Raw genomic sequence first — 14,349 nt, forward strand, 5'->3', positions numbered from 1 at the left:
TGCATTGGATCATGAGGAAAGCAGGGAATTCAAGAAAATATATCTACTTCTGCTTCATTGACTACGCTAAAACCTTTGACTGTGTGGATCACAACAAACTGTGGAAAATTATTAAAGGAACAGGAGTACTGGACCACCTTACCTATCTTCTGAGGAACCTGTATGTAGGACAAGAAGCAACAGTTATAACCAGACACGGAACAATGGACTGATTCAAAATAGGGGAAGAAGTACGTAAAGGCTGTATATCATCTTCCTGCTTATTTAACTTCTATGTTTAGTACATGTAAAGATGAGCTGGATGAATTACAAGCTGGAATCAAGGTTGCCAGGAGAAATATCAATGGTCTCAGATATGCACCACTCTAATGGCAAAAAGTGAAGAGGAACTAAAGAGCCTCTTGATGAGGCTGAAAGAGGAAACTAAAAATGCTGGCTTGAAACTCAACATTCAAAAAACTAAGATCATGTCTTCTGGTCCCATCACTTCATGGCAAATAGAAACAGAAAAAGTGGAAGCATTGACAGATTTTATTTTCTTGACCTCCAAAATCACTGTGGACATTAACTGTAGCCATGAAATTAAATGATACTTGCCCCTGGAAGGAAAGCTATGACAAAACTAGACAGCATATTAAAAAGCAGAGTCATCGCTTTGGTGACATATTTCATATGGTCAGAGCTATAGTTTTTCCAGTAGTCATGTACAGATATGAGATTTGTACCGAAAAGAAGGCTTAGATATGAAAATTTGATGCTTTTGAATTAGTGGTACTGAAGAAGACTCTTGACAATCCCTTGGACTGCAAGGAGATCAAACCAACCAATCCAAAAGGAAATCGGCCCTGAATATTCCTTGGTAGAACTGTTGCTGAAGCTCTAATATTTTGGCCACCTCATTCAAAGAGCAAACTCACTGGAAAAGTCCCTGATACTAGGATAGAGTGAAGGTAAAAGAAGAGGGTGGCAGAGGATGAGATTGTTAGATAGCATCACCAACTCAATGGACACGAATTTGAACAACCTCCAGGAGATAGTGGTAGACAGAGGAGCCTGGCATGGTACAGTCCACGGGGTCTCAAATAGTCAGACACTGCTTCTCACAACAATACAAGAACAATATGTTATTAGTCTAATTCAGCAAACTTTTAAGTATGATTAATGGATTTGTCCTCATGTTAAGTGTCCCTGAATACATGGTGTAATCATGTGAAATACAACATTGGCTTCATGATCTTCCATTTGAATAATGGGATAGAGTTCTATGAAGGCTTGTGTCCAGCCCCAAATACAAGGAAATAGGATGATAATAACTAACATTTATCATGCTATCATGCCTTTATTATGTGCATGTAATGCTCTAAGTTATTTTAATGACTTGATTCATTTAAGCCTCACAAGAACTTTATGGAGATTTTAAACCCATTTTTAGAAGTGAGCAGCATGACAGAAAATTTAAGTAAAATGATTAAATGAACTAGCTAAGGGGAAGAATTAGACTACTTTTTGGCATATAGAAACTTTGTAGAAAGCAATAGCTATCATCATCCCTGATGCCAAGTGCTATACAGCTAATAGGTGACAGGTACAATACTGTGTCAGGAGGTCTGTGAAGTTTAGAATATACTAAGATTTTATAAAATTTGAATGCCATTTAAGGGTCGGTGAATTAGTTGTGAGCAGGAAAAGATGAGGCCCAGAGTGCAATATTGATTTGTTCACAGCCACAGGGTTAAGACATGCCTGGTGTGAGGGCTGAAATGTACTGACTGAATGTATGACATGAGAAGTAAGTGATAGGTGGGGGCCTGAACAGAGCTCCCTGGGAGCCATGCTATATGTTCCGTGGGGAGAGGACTGGTGAGCTGACACTTAGGGCAGAGTGGTATCTGATGGTTTCAGTTTTAGTATGTTCAGGGTCTTAAAATGCATTAATAGTAATTAAAATAGCTAACTTTATGATGTATCTTGTTGAAAACCACTTTGATTATTTTATAATCAATTTTACCACTTTTTATTTCATTCACCAAAATAATTACTTGTGTAGGTAGGTTTAAATTACTTGCCAATTTTTACTAGTAATTTATTTTCAGTGGATCTGAAATATTCTTGCCTACAATGAAAAGGAACATATTATTCCATGTTTAAGAACCACTTCCCGTGTCTTAAGTTATCCACTCGATCTGCTGACCTTGTATCTGAGTGATCCATTATTTACATCTGCTTTCCTGCCATCATTGTTCACATGTAAGGTTCCAATAGGAAAAGGAGTACTTCAAGACTGTATATTGTCACCCTGCTTATTTAACTTATATGCAGAGTACATCATGAGAAACGCTGGGCTGGAAGAAACACAAGCTGGAATCAAGATTGCCAGGAGAAATGTCAATAACCTCAGATATGCAGATGACACCACCCTTATGGCAGAAAGTGAAGAGGAACTAAAAAGTCTTTTGATGAAAGTAAAAGTGGAGAGTGAAAAAGTTGGCTTAAAGCTCAACATTCAGAAAACGAAGATCATGGCATCCGGTCCCATCACTTCATGGGAAATAGATGGGGAAACAGTGGAAACAGTGTCAGAATTTATTTTTTGGGGCTCCAAAATCACGGCAGATGGTGATTACAGCCATGAAATTAAAAGACACTTACTCCTTGGAAGCAAAGTTACGACCAACCTAGATAGCATATTCAAAAGCAGAGAGACGTTACTTTGCCACCAAAGGTCCGTCTAGTCAAGGCTATGGTTTTTCCAGTAGTCATGTATGGATTTGAGAGTTGGACTGTGAAGAAAGCTGAGTTCCGAAGAATTGATGCTTTTGAACTGCGGTGCTGGAGAAGACTCTTGAGAGTCCCATGGACTGCAAGGAGATCCAGCCAGTCCATTCTAAAGGAGATCAGTCCTGGGTGTTCTTTGGAAGGAATGATGCTGAAGCTGAAACTTCAGTACTTTGGCCACCTCATGTGAAGAGTTGACTCATTGGAAAAGATTCTGATGCTGAGAGGGATTGGGGGCAGGAGGAAAAGGGGACGACTGCTGGAGTCCAGCTCCAGCAGCCAAGGAATCAACCTGAAGAGATGGACGGTGTCGGCAAGGAAAATGAGGCAGCCTCTATTTTCTTGGACTGCCTATTTATTTCAAGTTTAAGATTATCTTTTATACTTTTACAAAAACATTAGGTCAGAGGTTTGACATTTTCAGTTCCCCCTAACCCAGATTTATTATCTCCATAAATCATTGTTGCTCTTCAGAGTTCCTGCTTCAGTGATTCTCTCGAAATCAGCTTTACCATCTGTTATCTACTTCCTCTTATGTGTCCTATAGTTAACTTGTGATTACATTGTAACTCATGCTATATTCCTCAGTTTACTATTTATCTTCCTAAATCCCGTTTGCGCCTAACATCCTGAGCTCACTATCTCTTAAAAGGGATTCTAGTTATAGTGTCTCTAAAAATTCCTAACTTCTATAAGCTATAGTAAAATATGCTAACTTTACAACATTCCTTATATCTTTAACTTCTAACTATTTTAATTATTTCTAAGCCCTAAATGCAGTAAATTCCTTTGCCATAAACATTTTCCTCACAAATAATAGGCTTCAGATAGCAATCCGTCCCATGGCCTCAAGCTGTGGCCTATGTGCTCATCCTGGAAGACTCTTTTGTAAAAGTCCTTAAACAAATGTCAATGATTAACTTTATTAATTATTCTCTGAGCACAGCTGCAGAAGGCTTTGTGCCTTCTCATGCTCCTCTCAAGAACAATAAGCACCTTAATATTCCTTTTCAGTCAACTCAGCCAAGGAGAGGAAAAAACAAGTCAGAATTACAAGGCCTAACTCCTTCATCCCAGGTCCGTGCCTGAGGAATGAGGAGAGGGGGCTGGGGCCGTGCCTCCATTTTGTCAGTAATGCCTAAAGTGGCTCCTGAGAGACGACAGAGGATGAGATGGCTGGATGGCATCATGGACTCAATGGATGTGAGTTTGAGTGAACTCTGGGAGTTGGTGATGGACAGGGAGGCCTGGTGTGCTGTAATTCATGAGGTCACAAAGAGTCAGACATAACTGAGTGACTGAACTGAACTGAACTGAAGGTTATCCCTCTTATCATTTAAGCTCTGACTTATAAGAAATGACCCATTTCGTTTTTCTTTGGTGAAAAACACAGGGCTTAGAGATTAATTTCTATCTTGTTAGTCACTGGGCTAAGTACAGAGGCCATGAGAGTAAATAAAATAAACCTTCTGCTCAGTTTATAATATATAGAGAGACAGATACGAAACATTATGACCTCAAAACAATGTGATAATTATTGCCAGAGAGATAGATACAAAATGCTAGTTCATATAATGTCATCACTTGATAGATGTACTTTACTCAAAAAAAATAAAAAAAGAAGGAACTGAGGCTAATTAACTTGCTTAATAGCAAGAGGAACTTCCCTCATAGCTCAGTCATTAAAGAATCTGCTTGCAATGCAGGAGACCTGAGTTCAATTCCTGTGTTGGGAAGATCCCCTGGAGAAGGAAATGTCAACTCACTCCAGTATTCTTTCCTGGAAAATCACATGAACAGAGGAGACTTGTCAGGCATGACAGTCTATGAGGTTGTAAGAGTCGGGCATGACTTAGTGACTAAACCACCACAGCAAGTGACAAAGCTATTTTAGCACTCAAATTTGACTCCAAAAACCACAAACAGAGCTCAAAAAAATTTAAATTAGTAGAGATTGTTGATTTAATAGTTATTAATGCAGAATATTAAATGATTTTAAAATAAAGTGGTGAGGGAGTGACTGCCCAATATTATTTGACTCTTTGTGACTTTATGGACTGTAGCCCACAAGTCTTCTCTGTCCATGGGACTTTCCTGGCAAGAATATTGTAAGTGGGTTGCCATTTCCTCCTTCAGGGGATCTTCCTGACTCAGGGATTGAACCCATGTCTCCAGCATCTCCACCTTTGCTGGCATATTCTTTAACCCTGAGCCACTGCTGAAGCCCTAAAATAAAGTGGTCTTTATCAGTTATTTATGAGATAGATTTGAGAGAGTTTATTATTCTACTATATTGTACTCCATTTTATTAGCACTAATCATTAAAGATTGGATTCTGCATTCAAATTCAAAAAGGAGAAAACATTTTTTTCTTAGAAACTAAAATTTTAATTTGAAGGCGGAGCAACTAACATAACTTTGATGTCCAGTTCTAACTGTTGCTTCCTGACCTGCATCTAGGTTTCTCAAGAGGCAGGTCAGGTGGTCTGTTATTCCCATCTCTTAAAGAATTTTCCACAGTTTATTGTGATCCACACAGTCAAAGCCTTTGGCATAGTCAATAAAGCAGAAATAGGTGCTTTTTTTGGAACTCTCTTGCTTTTTCAATTATCCAGCAGATGTTGGAAATTTGATCTCTGGTTCCTCTGCCTTTTCTAAAACCAGCTTGAACATCTGGAAGTTCACAGTTCATGTATTGCTGAAGCCTGGCTTGGAGAATTTTGAGCATTACTTTAATATCGTGTGAGATGAGTGCAATTGTGCGGTAGTTTGAGCATTCTTCGGCATTGCCTTTCTTTGGGATTGGAATGAAAATTAACCTTTTCCAGTCCTGTGGCTACTGCTGAGTTTTCCAAATTTGCTGGCATATTGAGTGCAGCACTTTCACAGCATCATCTTCCAGGATTTGAAATAGTTCAAGTGGAATTCCATCACCTCCTCTAGCTTTGTTTGTAGTGATGCTTTCTAAGGCCCACTTGACTTCACGTTGCAGGATGTCTGGCTCTAGGTGAGTGATCACACCATCATGATATCTGGGTCATGAAGATCTTTTTTGTATAATTCTTCTGTGTATTTTTGCCACCTATTTCTAATATCTTCTGCTTCTGTTAGGTCCATACCATTTCTGTCCTTTATCGAACCCATCTTTGCATGAAATGTTCCCTTGGTGTCTCTAATTTTCTTGAAGAGATCTCTAGTCTTTCCCATTCTGTTGTATTCCTCTATTTCTTTGCATTTATCACTGAGGAAGGCTTTCTTATCTCTCCTTGCTGTTCTTTGGAACTCTACATTCAGATGCATATATCTTTCCTTTTTTCCTTTGCTTTTCACTTCTCTTCTTTTCACAGCTATTTGTAAGGCCTCCTGCGACAGCCATTTTGCTTTTTTGCATTTTTTTTTCCTTGAAAAAAATGAATTTTTTCAAAAAAAAATTCCTTGAAAAAAATGAATTTTTTTCAAAAAAAAAAAAAATTTCCTCTTCATTCCTCTCTCCTGTATGATGTCACGAACCTCCGTCCATAGGTCTTCAGTCACTCTATCAGATCTAGTCTCTTAAATCTATTTCTCACTTCCACTGTATAGTCGTAAGGGATTTGATTAGGTCGTACCTGAATGATCTAGTGGTTTTCCCCACTTGCTTCAATTTAAATCTGAATTTGACAATAAGGAGTTCATGATCTGAGCCACAATCAGCTCCCAGCCTTGTTTTTGCTGACTGTATAGAGCTTCTCCATCTTTGGCTGCAAAGCATATAATCAATCTGATTTTGGTGTTGACCATCTGGTGGTGTCCATATGTAGAGTCTTCTTTTATGTTGTTGGAAGAGGGTGTTTGCTATGACCAGTGCGTTCTCTTGGCAAAAGTCTGTTAGCCTTTGCCCAGCTTCATTCTGTACTCCAAGGCCACATTTGCCTGTTACTCCAAGTGTTTCTTGACTTCCTACTTTTGCATTCCAGTCCCCTATAATGAAAAGGATGTCTTTTGGGGTGTTAGTTCTAAAAGGTCTTGTTGGTCTTCATAAGACTGTTTAACTTCAGCTTCTTCAGCATTAGTGGTTAGGGTGATGACTACTCCATTTCTTCTAAGGGATTCTTTCCCAAAGTAGTAGCTATAATGGTCATCTGAGTTAAATTCACCCATTCCAGTCCATTTTAGTTCGCTGATTCCTAGAATGTCAACGTTCACTCTTGCTGTCTCCTGTTTGACCACTTCCAATTTGCCTTGATTCATGGACCTAACATTCCAGGTTCCTATGCAGTATTGCTCTTTACAGCATTGGACATTACTTCTATCACCAGTCACATCCACAACTGGGTATTGTTTTTGCTTTGGCCCCATCCCTTCATTCTCTCTGGCATTATTTCTCCACCGATCTCCAGTAGCATATTGGGCACTTACCAACCTGGGGAGTTCCTCTTTCAGTATTGTATTATTTTGCCTTTTCATACTGTTCATGGGGTTCTCAAGGCAAGAATACTGAAGTTGTTTGCCTCTCCACCATGACCCGTCCGTTTTGAGTGACCCCCTCATGGCATGGCTTAGTTTCATTGAGTTAGACAAGGCTGTGGTCCACGTGATCAGATTGGCTAGTTTTCTGTAATAATGATTTCAGTATATCTGTCCTCTGATGCCCTTTCACAACACCTACCATCTTACTTGGGTTTCTCTTACCTTGGATATGGAATATCTCTTCACTGCTGCTCCAGCAAAGCGCTGCCGCTGCACCTTACCTTGAACGAGGTCGTTTCTCCTGACCTTGAATATGGAATAGCTCCTCGCAACCCTTCTGTACCCACACAGCTGCCACTCCTTGGACGTGGGGTAGCTCCTCTTGGCTGTTGCCCCTGACCTCGGACGTGGGATAGCTTCTCTGGGCCGCTCCTGCACCATTGCAGCCTGGCACTCCAGGTCGCCACCCCTGACCTTGGGCGTGGGATAGCTCCTCTCAGTGGCATTTCTGGGTGGTCCACCATGCTTCTTCGTGGTCCATCACAGACGCAGTGCTTCTGCGTGGTGCAAAGTTAAATAGAGGTAGATAAGGAAGATTTATATATGTTAAAGTTTAGCTGCAAGGGGAAAAGAACAGTAGGAAAATCGAACAAAGGAATAAATTAGAAAAAAATATTAATTGGTTTTAAAAATTTAAAAAGAGACAAGAAAAAAAGAAGAGAGAGAGAGAGAGAGAAACTCCACAGAACTGCAGAAGCCCAACGTAGAGGCAGAGGTTTATGGCAACAATAATAAATGTGACTGGGGGGAAAAAAATAAGCTCAAAAGTTTAATCAGATTTATCAGTGCCAATAAAATCAGCAACTACAAGACGGAGGTGAGGGGAAGGGCAAAAAAATCCGAAAGAATCTACAAAACACGTCAAAAAATAAGTATAATAAACGGTTTTCTTGAGTCACTGCTGTCAGAGTGCTTTCCCTCAGTGGGAATAACAGTCCACCTCACCTTCCTAGGATGCCCTACAACACTGTGCTGATCTCTGGACCTCCTGTGGAGGCTGTTCAGATTCTAATATGGTCCTACTCCTCTGTGTTCTCACTTCCAATGTCCACTGTTATCAGAGCTAGTGCATTTTCTTTTGTGGGGGCTCTCAATGTCCTTTTAGATATTCCATAGGCACAGAGTCTGCCTAGTTGATCATCTGGATTTAATCTGCAGCTTTTACAGATGGTCTGAAGGTTTTGGATCTTCTTCCTTAGCCAAACTGCTCCCAGGTTTCAATTGCGATTTTATTTCTACTTCTGCATGTGGGTTGTCTACTGGGGATTAGCTCCTTAAACTACCCTGGAGGGCTTGGGTTTGCCTCTGTGAGGGCCAGGTGTGGAGATGGTGCAGCTGCTTGGATCACAGGGGTTTTGGCAGCACCAGGTACTCAGAGGGGGTTGGTGGCTAGGGTAGCAAGAAATACAGTGCTCTAAGAAGCCTATGGCAACCAGTATTGGCCAATATGCCCCAGTATTATTGCCTGGAGAACCCCTTCTCTGACAGGGAAGCCTGGCAGGCCACAGTCTACAGGGTTGCAGAGTCAGACAGGACTGAAGTGACTCTGCGTGCATAAACACAAGACTTCTTCTTCTTTTTTTTTTTGCCTGTGGCAGCTCTTCCCCAGTGAGAGTTGAGCATGAAGGTGGTGCCGCTTCTTGGCTTGTGGAGACCCTGGTGGTGAAGAGTGTGCAGGGACACAGACTGCCTCTGTGGCAGGAGTTATGGCCCTATCAGAGTCTTTTTTTCGAGCCTCTTGTAGCTGGGGATTGGAAGACCTCTCTGGACAGTCTTTCTCTCTAGGTCCGCCCGTTCAGGCATTTAGAAGATTCCCTTGCCTGGGGTCCTTCTCTTGTTCTGAGTGTCAGTCGCAGAGAGGGGTCCCCCAACTTGGGTCCTACTCTGTAGTTTGGCCCATCAGTCACTGAAAGGAGCACCATGGGTGGGGTCCTGCTCTGTAGTTCAGTGTGTCAGACATTTGGTGGGCCAGCCTCTCTAATGTTCAGCTGCTGATACTTTCGTGTGGAGAGAGAGAGGCTATTGTGATGGCTCCACCCCCTACGCGTCACTCATCTGTATTGCCTTCCATGGCTGCCTAGCTTTGTTCCATAGGCATTTCCAACCACGATCTTCTCCCTCACATCCCCTCTATCCATCTCTCCACAGTCAACAGCAGCCCTCGCCCTGGGACTGCTCCACAATCCCTAAACTACAGTTCCCAGCCACTGCCACTTCCAGGAGATCCGTGTTCCTGCCTCGTGTATGAATGACTGTGGCAAGGACTGTCTGATTCTCATTCCACTTAGGCTGCCACAGATCACCTATTTCACTCTCAGCCTTAAATGTTTCTCTTCTGACTTAGACAATTGCCCCTCTGTGGGGATTGGACCCCTGCTTCAGTTCCCCCCACTGCCGAGGGCAGGTCCAGTCCTAGAATTAGTCCCCCCTAATTCCTTTGTCTTACCAAGTTTTGTGTGGGTCTATATTTTCTTTTTCACTGGTCAGGCACTCCTGCCTGCTCTCAGCTGATGTTCTGCATGCATTTCTGTATCTGAAGATGGATTCATGATGTATCCCTGGAGAGAGATGCACTCCACATCTGCCTACTCTATCCCATCTTCTTCTCCTGGGAGCATTCTTATAGGGAAAGTTACCAGTTCTTCTTAAACCTCTAGGTAGGTAATTTCATGTTGATGAATATGAGTGACATCAATTACAGATTTAATTCTTTATAGGACTATTTCATGATATCCCCTTTTTAATTGTATTTAAGTTTGTTTGGGGTATATGGTATCGCACTATTTATCTCCCAGTTCAGTTCAGTTCAATTCAGTTCAGTCACACCGTTGTGTCTGACTCATTGCAACCCCATGGACTGCAGTATGCCAGGATTCCCTGCCCATCACAAACTCCTGGAGTTTATTCAAACTCATATCCATTGAGTCAGTGTTGAGATCCAACCATCTCATCCTCTGTCATCCCCTTCTCTTCCTGCCTTCAATCTTTCCCAGCATCAGGGTCTTTTCAGATGAGTCAGTTCTTCCCATCAGGTGGCCAAAGTATTGGAGTTTCAGCTTCAGCATCAGTCCTTCCAATGAATATTTATGACTTATTTCCATTTGGATAGACTGGTTGGGTCTTTTTTGCAGTCCAAGGGACTCTCAAGTGTCTCCTCCAATACCAGAATTCAAAAGCACCAATGCTTGGCACTCAGCTTTCTTTGTAGTCCAATTCTCACATCCATACATGACTACTGGAAAAACCAAAGCTTTGACCAGATGGACCTTTGTTGGCAAAGTAATGTCTCTGCTTTTTAATATGCTGTCTAAGTTGGTCATAAATTTTCTCCCAAGGAGCAAGCATCTTTTAATTTCATGGCTGCAGTCACCATCTGAAGTGATTTTGGAGCCCCCCAAAATAAAGTCTCTCACTCTTTCCACTATTGCCCCATCTATTTTCCATTAAGTGACGGGACTGGATGCCATGATCTTAGTTTTCTGAATGTTGAGTTTTAAGCCAACTTTTTCACTCTCCTCTTTCATTTTCACCAAGAGGCTCTTTAGTTCTTCACTTTCTGCCATAAGGGTGGTGTCATCTGCATATCTGAGGTTATTGATATTTCTCCCTGCAATCTTGATTCCAGCTTGTATTTCATCCAACCCAGCATTTCTCATGAGGTACTCTGCATATAAGTTAAATAAGCAGGGTGACAATATGCAGCCTTGATGTACTCCTTTCCTGATTTGGAACCAGTCTCTTGTTCCATGTCCAGTTCTAACTGTTGCTTCCTGACCTGCATACAGATTTCTCAAGAGTCAAGTCAGGTGGTCTGGTATTCCCATCTCTTTCAGAATTTTCTACAATTTGTTGTGATACACAGTCAAAGACTTTGGCATAGTCAGTAAAGCTTAAGTAGATGTTTTTCTGGAACTTTCTCGCTTTTTCAATGATCCAGCTGATCCAATTGATGTTGGCAATTTGATCTCTTTTTCCTCTGCCTTTTCTTTACTACTTATCTCTATTCATCTATACTACTCTATTATAGGTAATGAATGATTTTTATTTTAAATTATGTTTTCTTAGGAACAATTTTGAATAAAAATGAAACATTTAACCTCAAAATATACTTGTTCTCTTCATTCCTCCTAGAAAATTTATGCTGGCTTAAATATTTTTAAATATTTCAAGGGTATATTTCTCAAATTTTGTTGGAACATGTTAAATTTTAATCAGATGCATCCTTTTTTCACATTAGACCATATCTTCACATTTTTTTCCACATTAGTCATATCTTCAATCACTGCTTTTTAATTTCAGTTGAGAACAGATCATTGTGCAGACAATAGTGGCATTGATGTGATTCACCAAGGTGCTGTTTCAGCCTTTATCAAGATTCTTCAAAATCTTATTTAATAAGAGGAGTAATAAGAACAACCAGCATATTTATAATGGTTTCACATTTCATTTAATGTTTTTCTTGTGAATTTTGTTTTCAGAAATTGAAAAATTTCAAGGTTCTGATGGAAAAAGTGAAGATGAAGAAGAGAAATATCTTGATGTCATCAGCAACAAAAATATAAAGCTCTCAGAAAGGGTATTGATTCCTGTCAAACAGTATCCAAAGGTACTACAATATATGCTTTTTAACCTCATTGAATTAAAAAAAATGATGAAAATAAGATGATGTTTTGTTCATTGCCGTTACGAAATAAATGTGCAAATCTTCATTTTATTAATATATACAAATAAATGATACTAACATAGAAGAAGGAAAACTCTTTGAAAGTATAATAATTTTCTGTTGATGGGTGCAACACTTTATTCTGTGAATACAGGAAATAAAATTAGATATTTTCATCATTTAACATGTAAGTAGTTCAGCAATTTGTCCAAATATGCTCAATCAATAATGTTTTGGTTCATGTTAAAATGTACATTTTATTATAAGAGTGTAGAATTAATTCTACAAAATATACAGCATGAGGCAAATAGCTGAGAATCTTTTTATCTAGGAAGGCAATATAATCTTTATTAGACACTTGGGTTGTAACCTCTACTCTTCTATATTCAGGGTCCATTTATATAATGATTATGATATTATTCTCTTGAAAATAACTTTTCATTAGATATTTTGTCATTACATGATGTTTTTATCACCAGAATCATGATTATAAAATATAGCATTCAATGGCTTGCTTTCATTATTTATGTTCATATATTCCAATGGTTGAAAACAGTTTCTTATTTTTTTTCCAAGTAAATTGCCTAAGCAGAAAAATGGAAACTCAAACATTTAAGCTGGTAGTTAACTTTCTGAAGAGTTTGAAGGAAAGCCCATGTAATTATCCTAAGAAGAAAGAGTACAGAAATAAATGCTATAGTTTACCAAATGGCTTCTAATATGATAAATTTTGGTAAATATAATTAAGTAGAAGGTGTGTTTATAATTATTTCAAATAAGTTAACAGCACATCAAAACATTTAACTTTCAGGTGAGGTTTTGGATATGTAAGCTTTTGGATTTTGTGCTTATTTTGAGCTAGACTTACACTATTGCAAGATCACCACATACAATGAATATGTATTTGTAATTTGCTGCTAAGTCGCTTCAGTTGTGTCCGACTCTGTGCGACCCCATAGACGGCAGCCCAAGAGGCTCCCCCGTCCCTGGGATTCTCCAGGCAAGAACACTGGAGTGGGTTGCCATTTCCTTCTCCAGTGCATAGAAGTGAAAAGTGAAAGTGAAGTCGCTCAGTCGTGTCCGACTCTTTGCGACACCATGGACTGCAGCCCACCAGGCTCCTCCATCCATGGGATTTTCCAGGCAAGAGTACTGGAGTGGGGTGCCATTGCCTTCTCCAGTATTTGTAATTTAAGTTTTATTAAATTTACAATTGTTTTAATGAATATCAAGTTGGCCTGTCATAGAAATGTACATGAAAAATTTTACGTAATAATGAAATAAGGTAGAAATATGATAGGGTCTTAAGGCAAATGTAACTCTTTAAAGGAACTTGGTTAATTAAAACTGTTAAAGTCTAGATGGAGTACAGCTTCAGTCTTGAAATCATATATTTAAATATATATATTACTTGATACTGTTTCTTGGGATAATCCTTATCTATTCTTTGGACATGGAAAAGCTTGTAATAGACTCAGTATCTACTTCTCATAAAATGCAGCTCTGAATCTCTGATCAAGATGTGCTGGCATTTCAAGTCCTAAATAATGCTAAATGATGGTGTAAGTGATGGGATACTTTTAAAATTTGATGTTATTTTAAATCCTTTATTTTTTGTGAGTCTTTGCATTTTTTTTATTTTATTTTTTAACTTTACAATATTGTATTGATTTTGCCATATATCAACATGAATCCGCCACAGGTACACACATGTTCACTGTCCTGAACCCTCCTCCCTCCTCCTTCCCCGTAATGCTCACATTTTGCATTACTTTTTCATGTATAATGTGGAAGATTATGAAAAATAATAGATCCTAATGATTAATAGTTTTATGGAATATTATCAAATAACAATGTATGCCTTAGAAAATGTACAGTTTCTATGAATATAATGCCAAACAAATTATTTATGAATGATATGAATTTCATATATTAGAACCTTTTACATAAAAAAGAATACTGACAAACACAATCATCTATCAACTTGACCTACATTTGTTTTTGCTTTTTATACTGTAACAATAAAATTAAAATCAACCTTTTGATAAAGGTATATTATTTCTAAAGTGATGATTCTCTGCTGTGGGGTAAGATTATAAGCACTCAGCCTGAGCTGTATTTGCTGTGTACTGTAAGCTGTAGCACATGTAGTGTGGTGTGATCCTGTGAACTGTTTAGCAGCACACAACAGTATTTATGGGTTCAAGTTTCACTCTTTTAAAATAAAAAGTGACTTACTCTTTGTATCTCATCAGGGCTAGGATTGCCTTCTCAACTTCCTCCAGGGCTGTCTCTGCCCTTGACACCTGCTGTGCAGACTGACAGTCTATGTGGCAATGACACTGTCCTCCCATACAAAGAGCAAAGAAGAATTAGGGGCATACTTGAGGAAATGGCCTTAT

At 39.3% G+C, this 14,349-nt stretch overlaps 1 protein-coding gene across 1 annotated transcript in view; it reads left to right on the forward strand.

Moving 5' to 3' along the window:
- KHDRBS2 (KH RNA binding domain containing, signal transduction associated 2) overlaps positions 1-14,349 on the forward strand; it is a 617,615-nt gene that overhangs the window by 152,217 nt on the left and 451,049 nt on the right. The window contains exon 2 of the mRNA XM_070360912.1: positions 11,763-11,890. Coding sequence (XP_070217013.1) covers positions 11,763-11,890 — 128 coding nt within the window. The remainder of the gene's footprint in view (positions 1-11,762; positions 11,891-14,349) is intronic.

This window comes from Bos mutus, chromosome 23, assembly GCF_027580195.1.
Source record: "Bos mutus isolate GX-2022 chromosome 23, NWIPB_WYAK_1.1, whole genome shotgun sequence".
Taxonomy (NCBI): Eukaryota; Metazoa; Chordata; class Mammalia; order Artiodactyla; family Bovidae; genus Bos; species Bos mutus.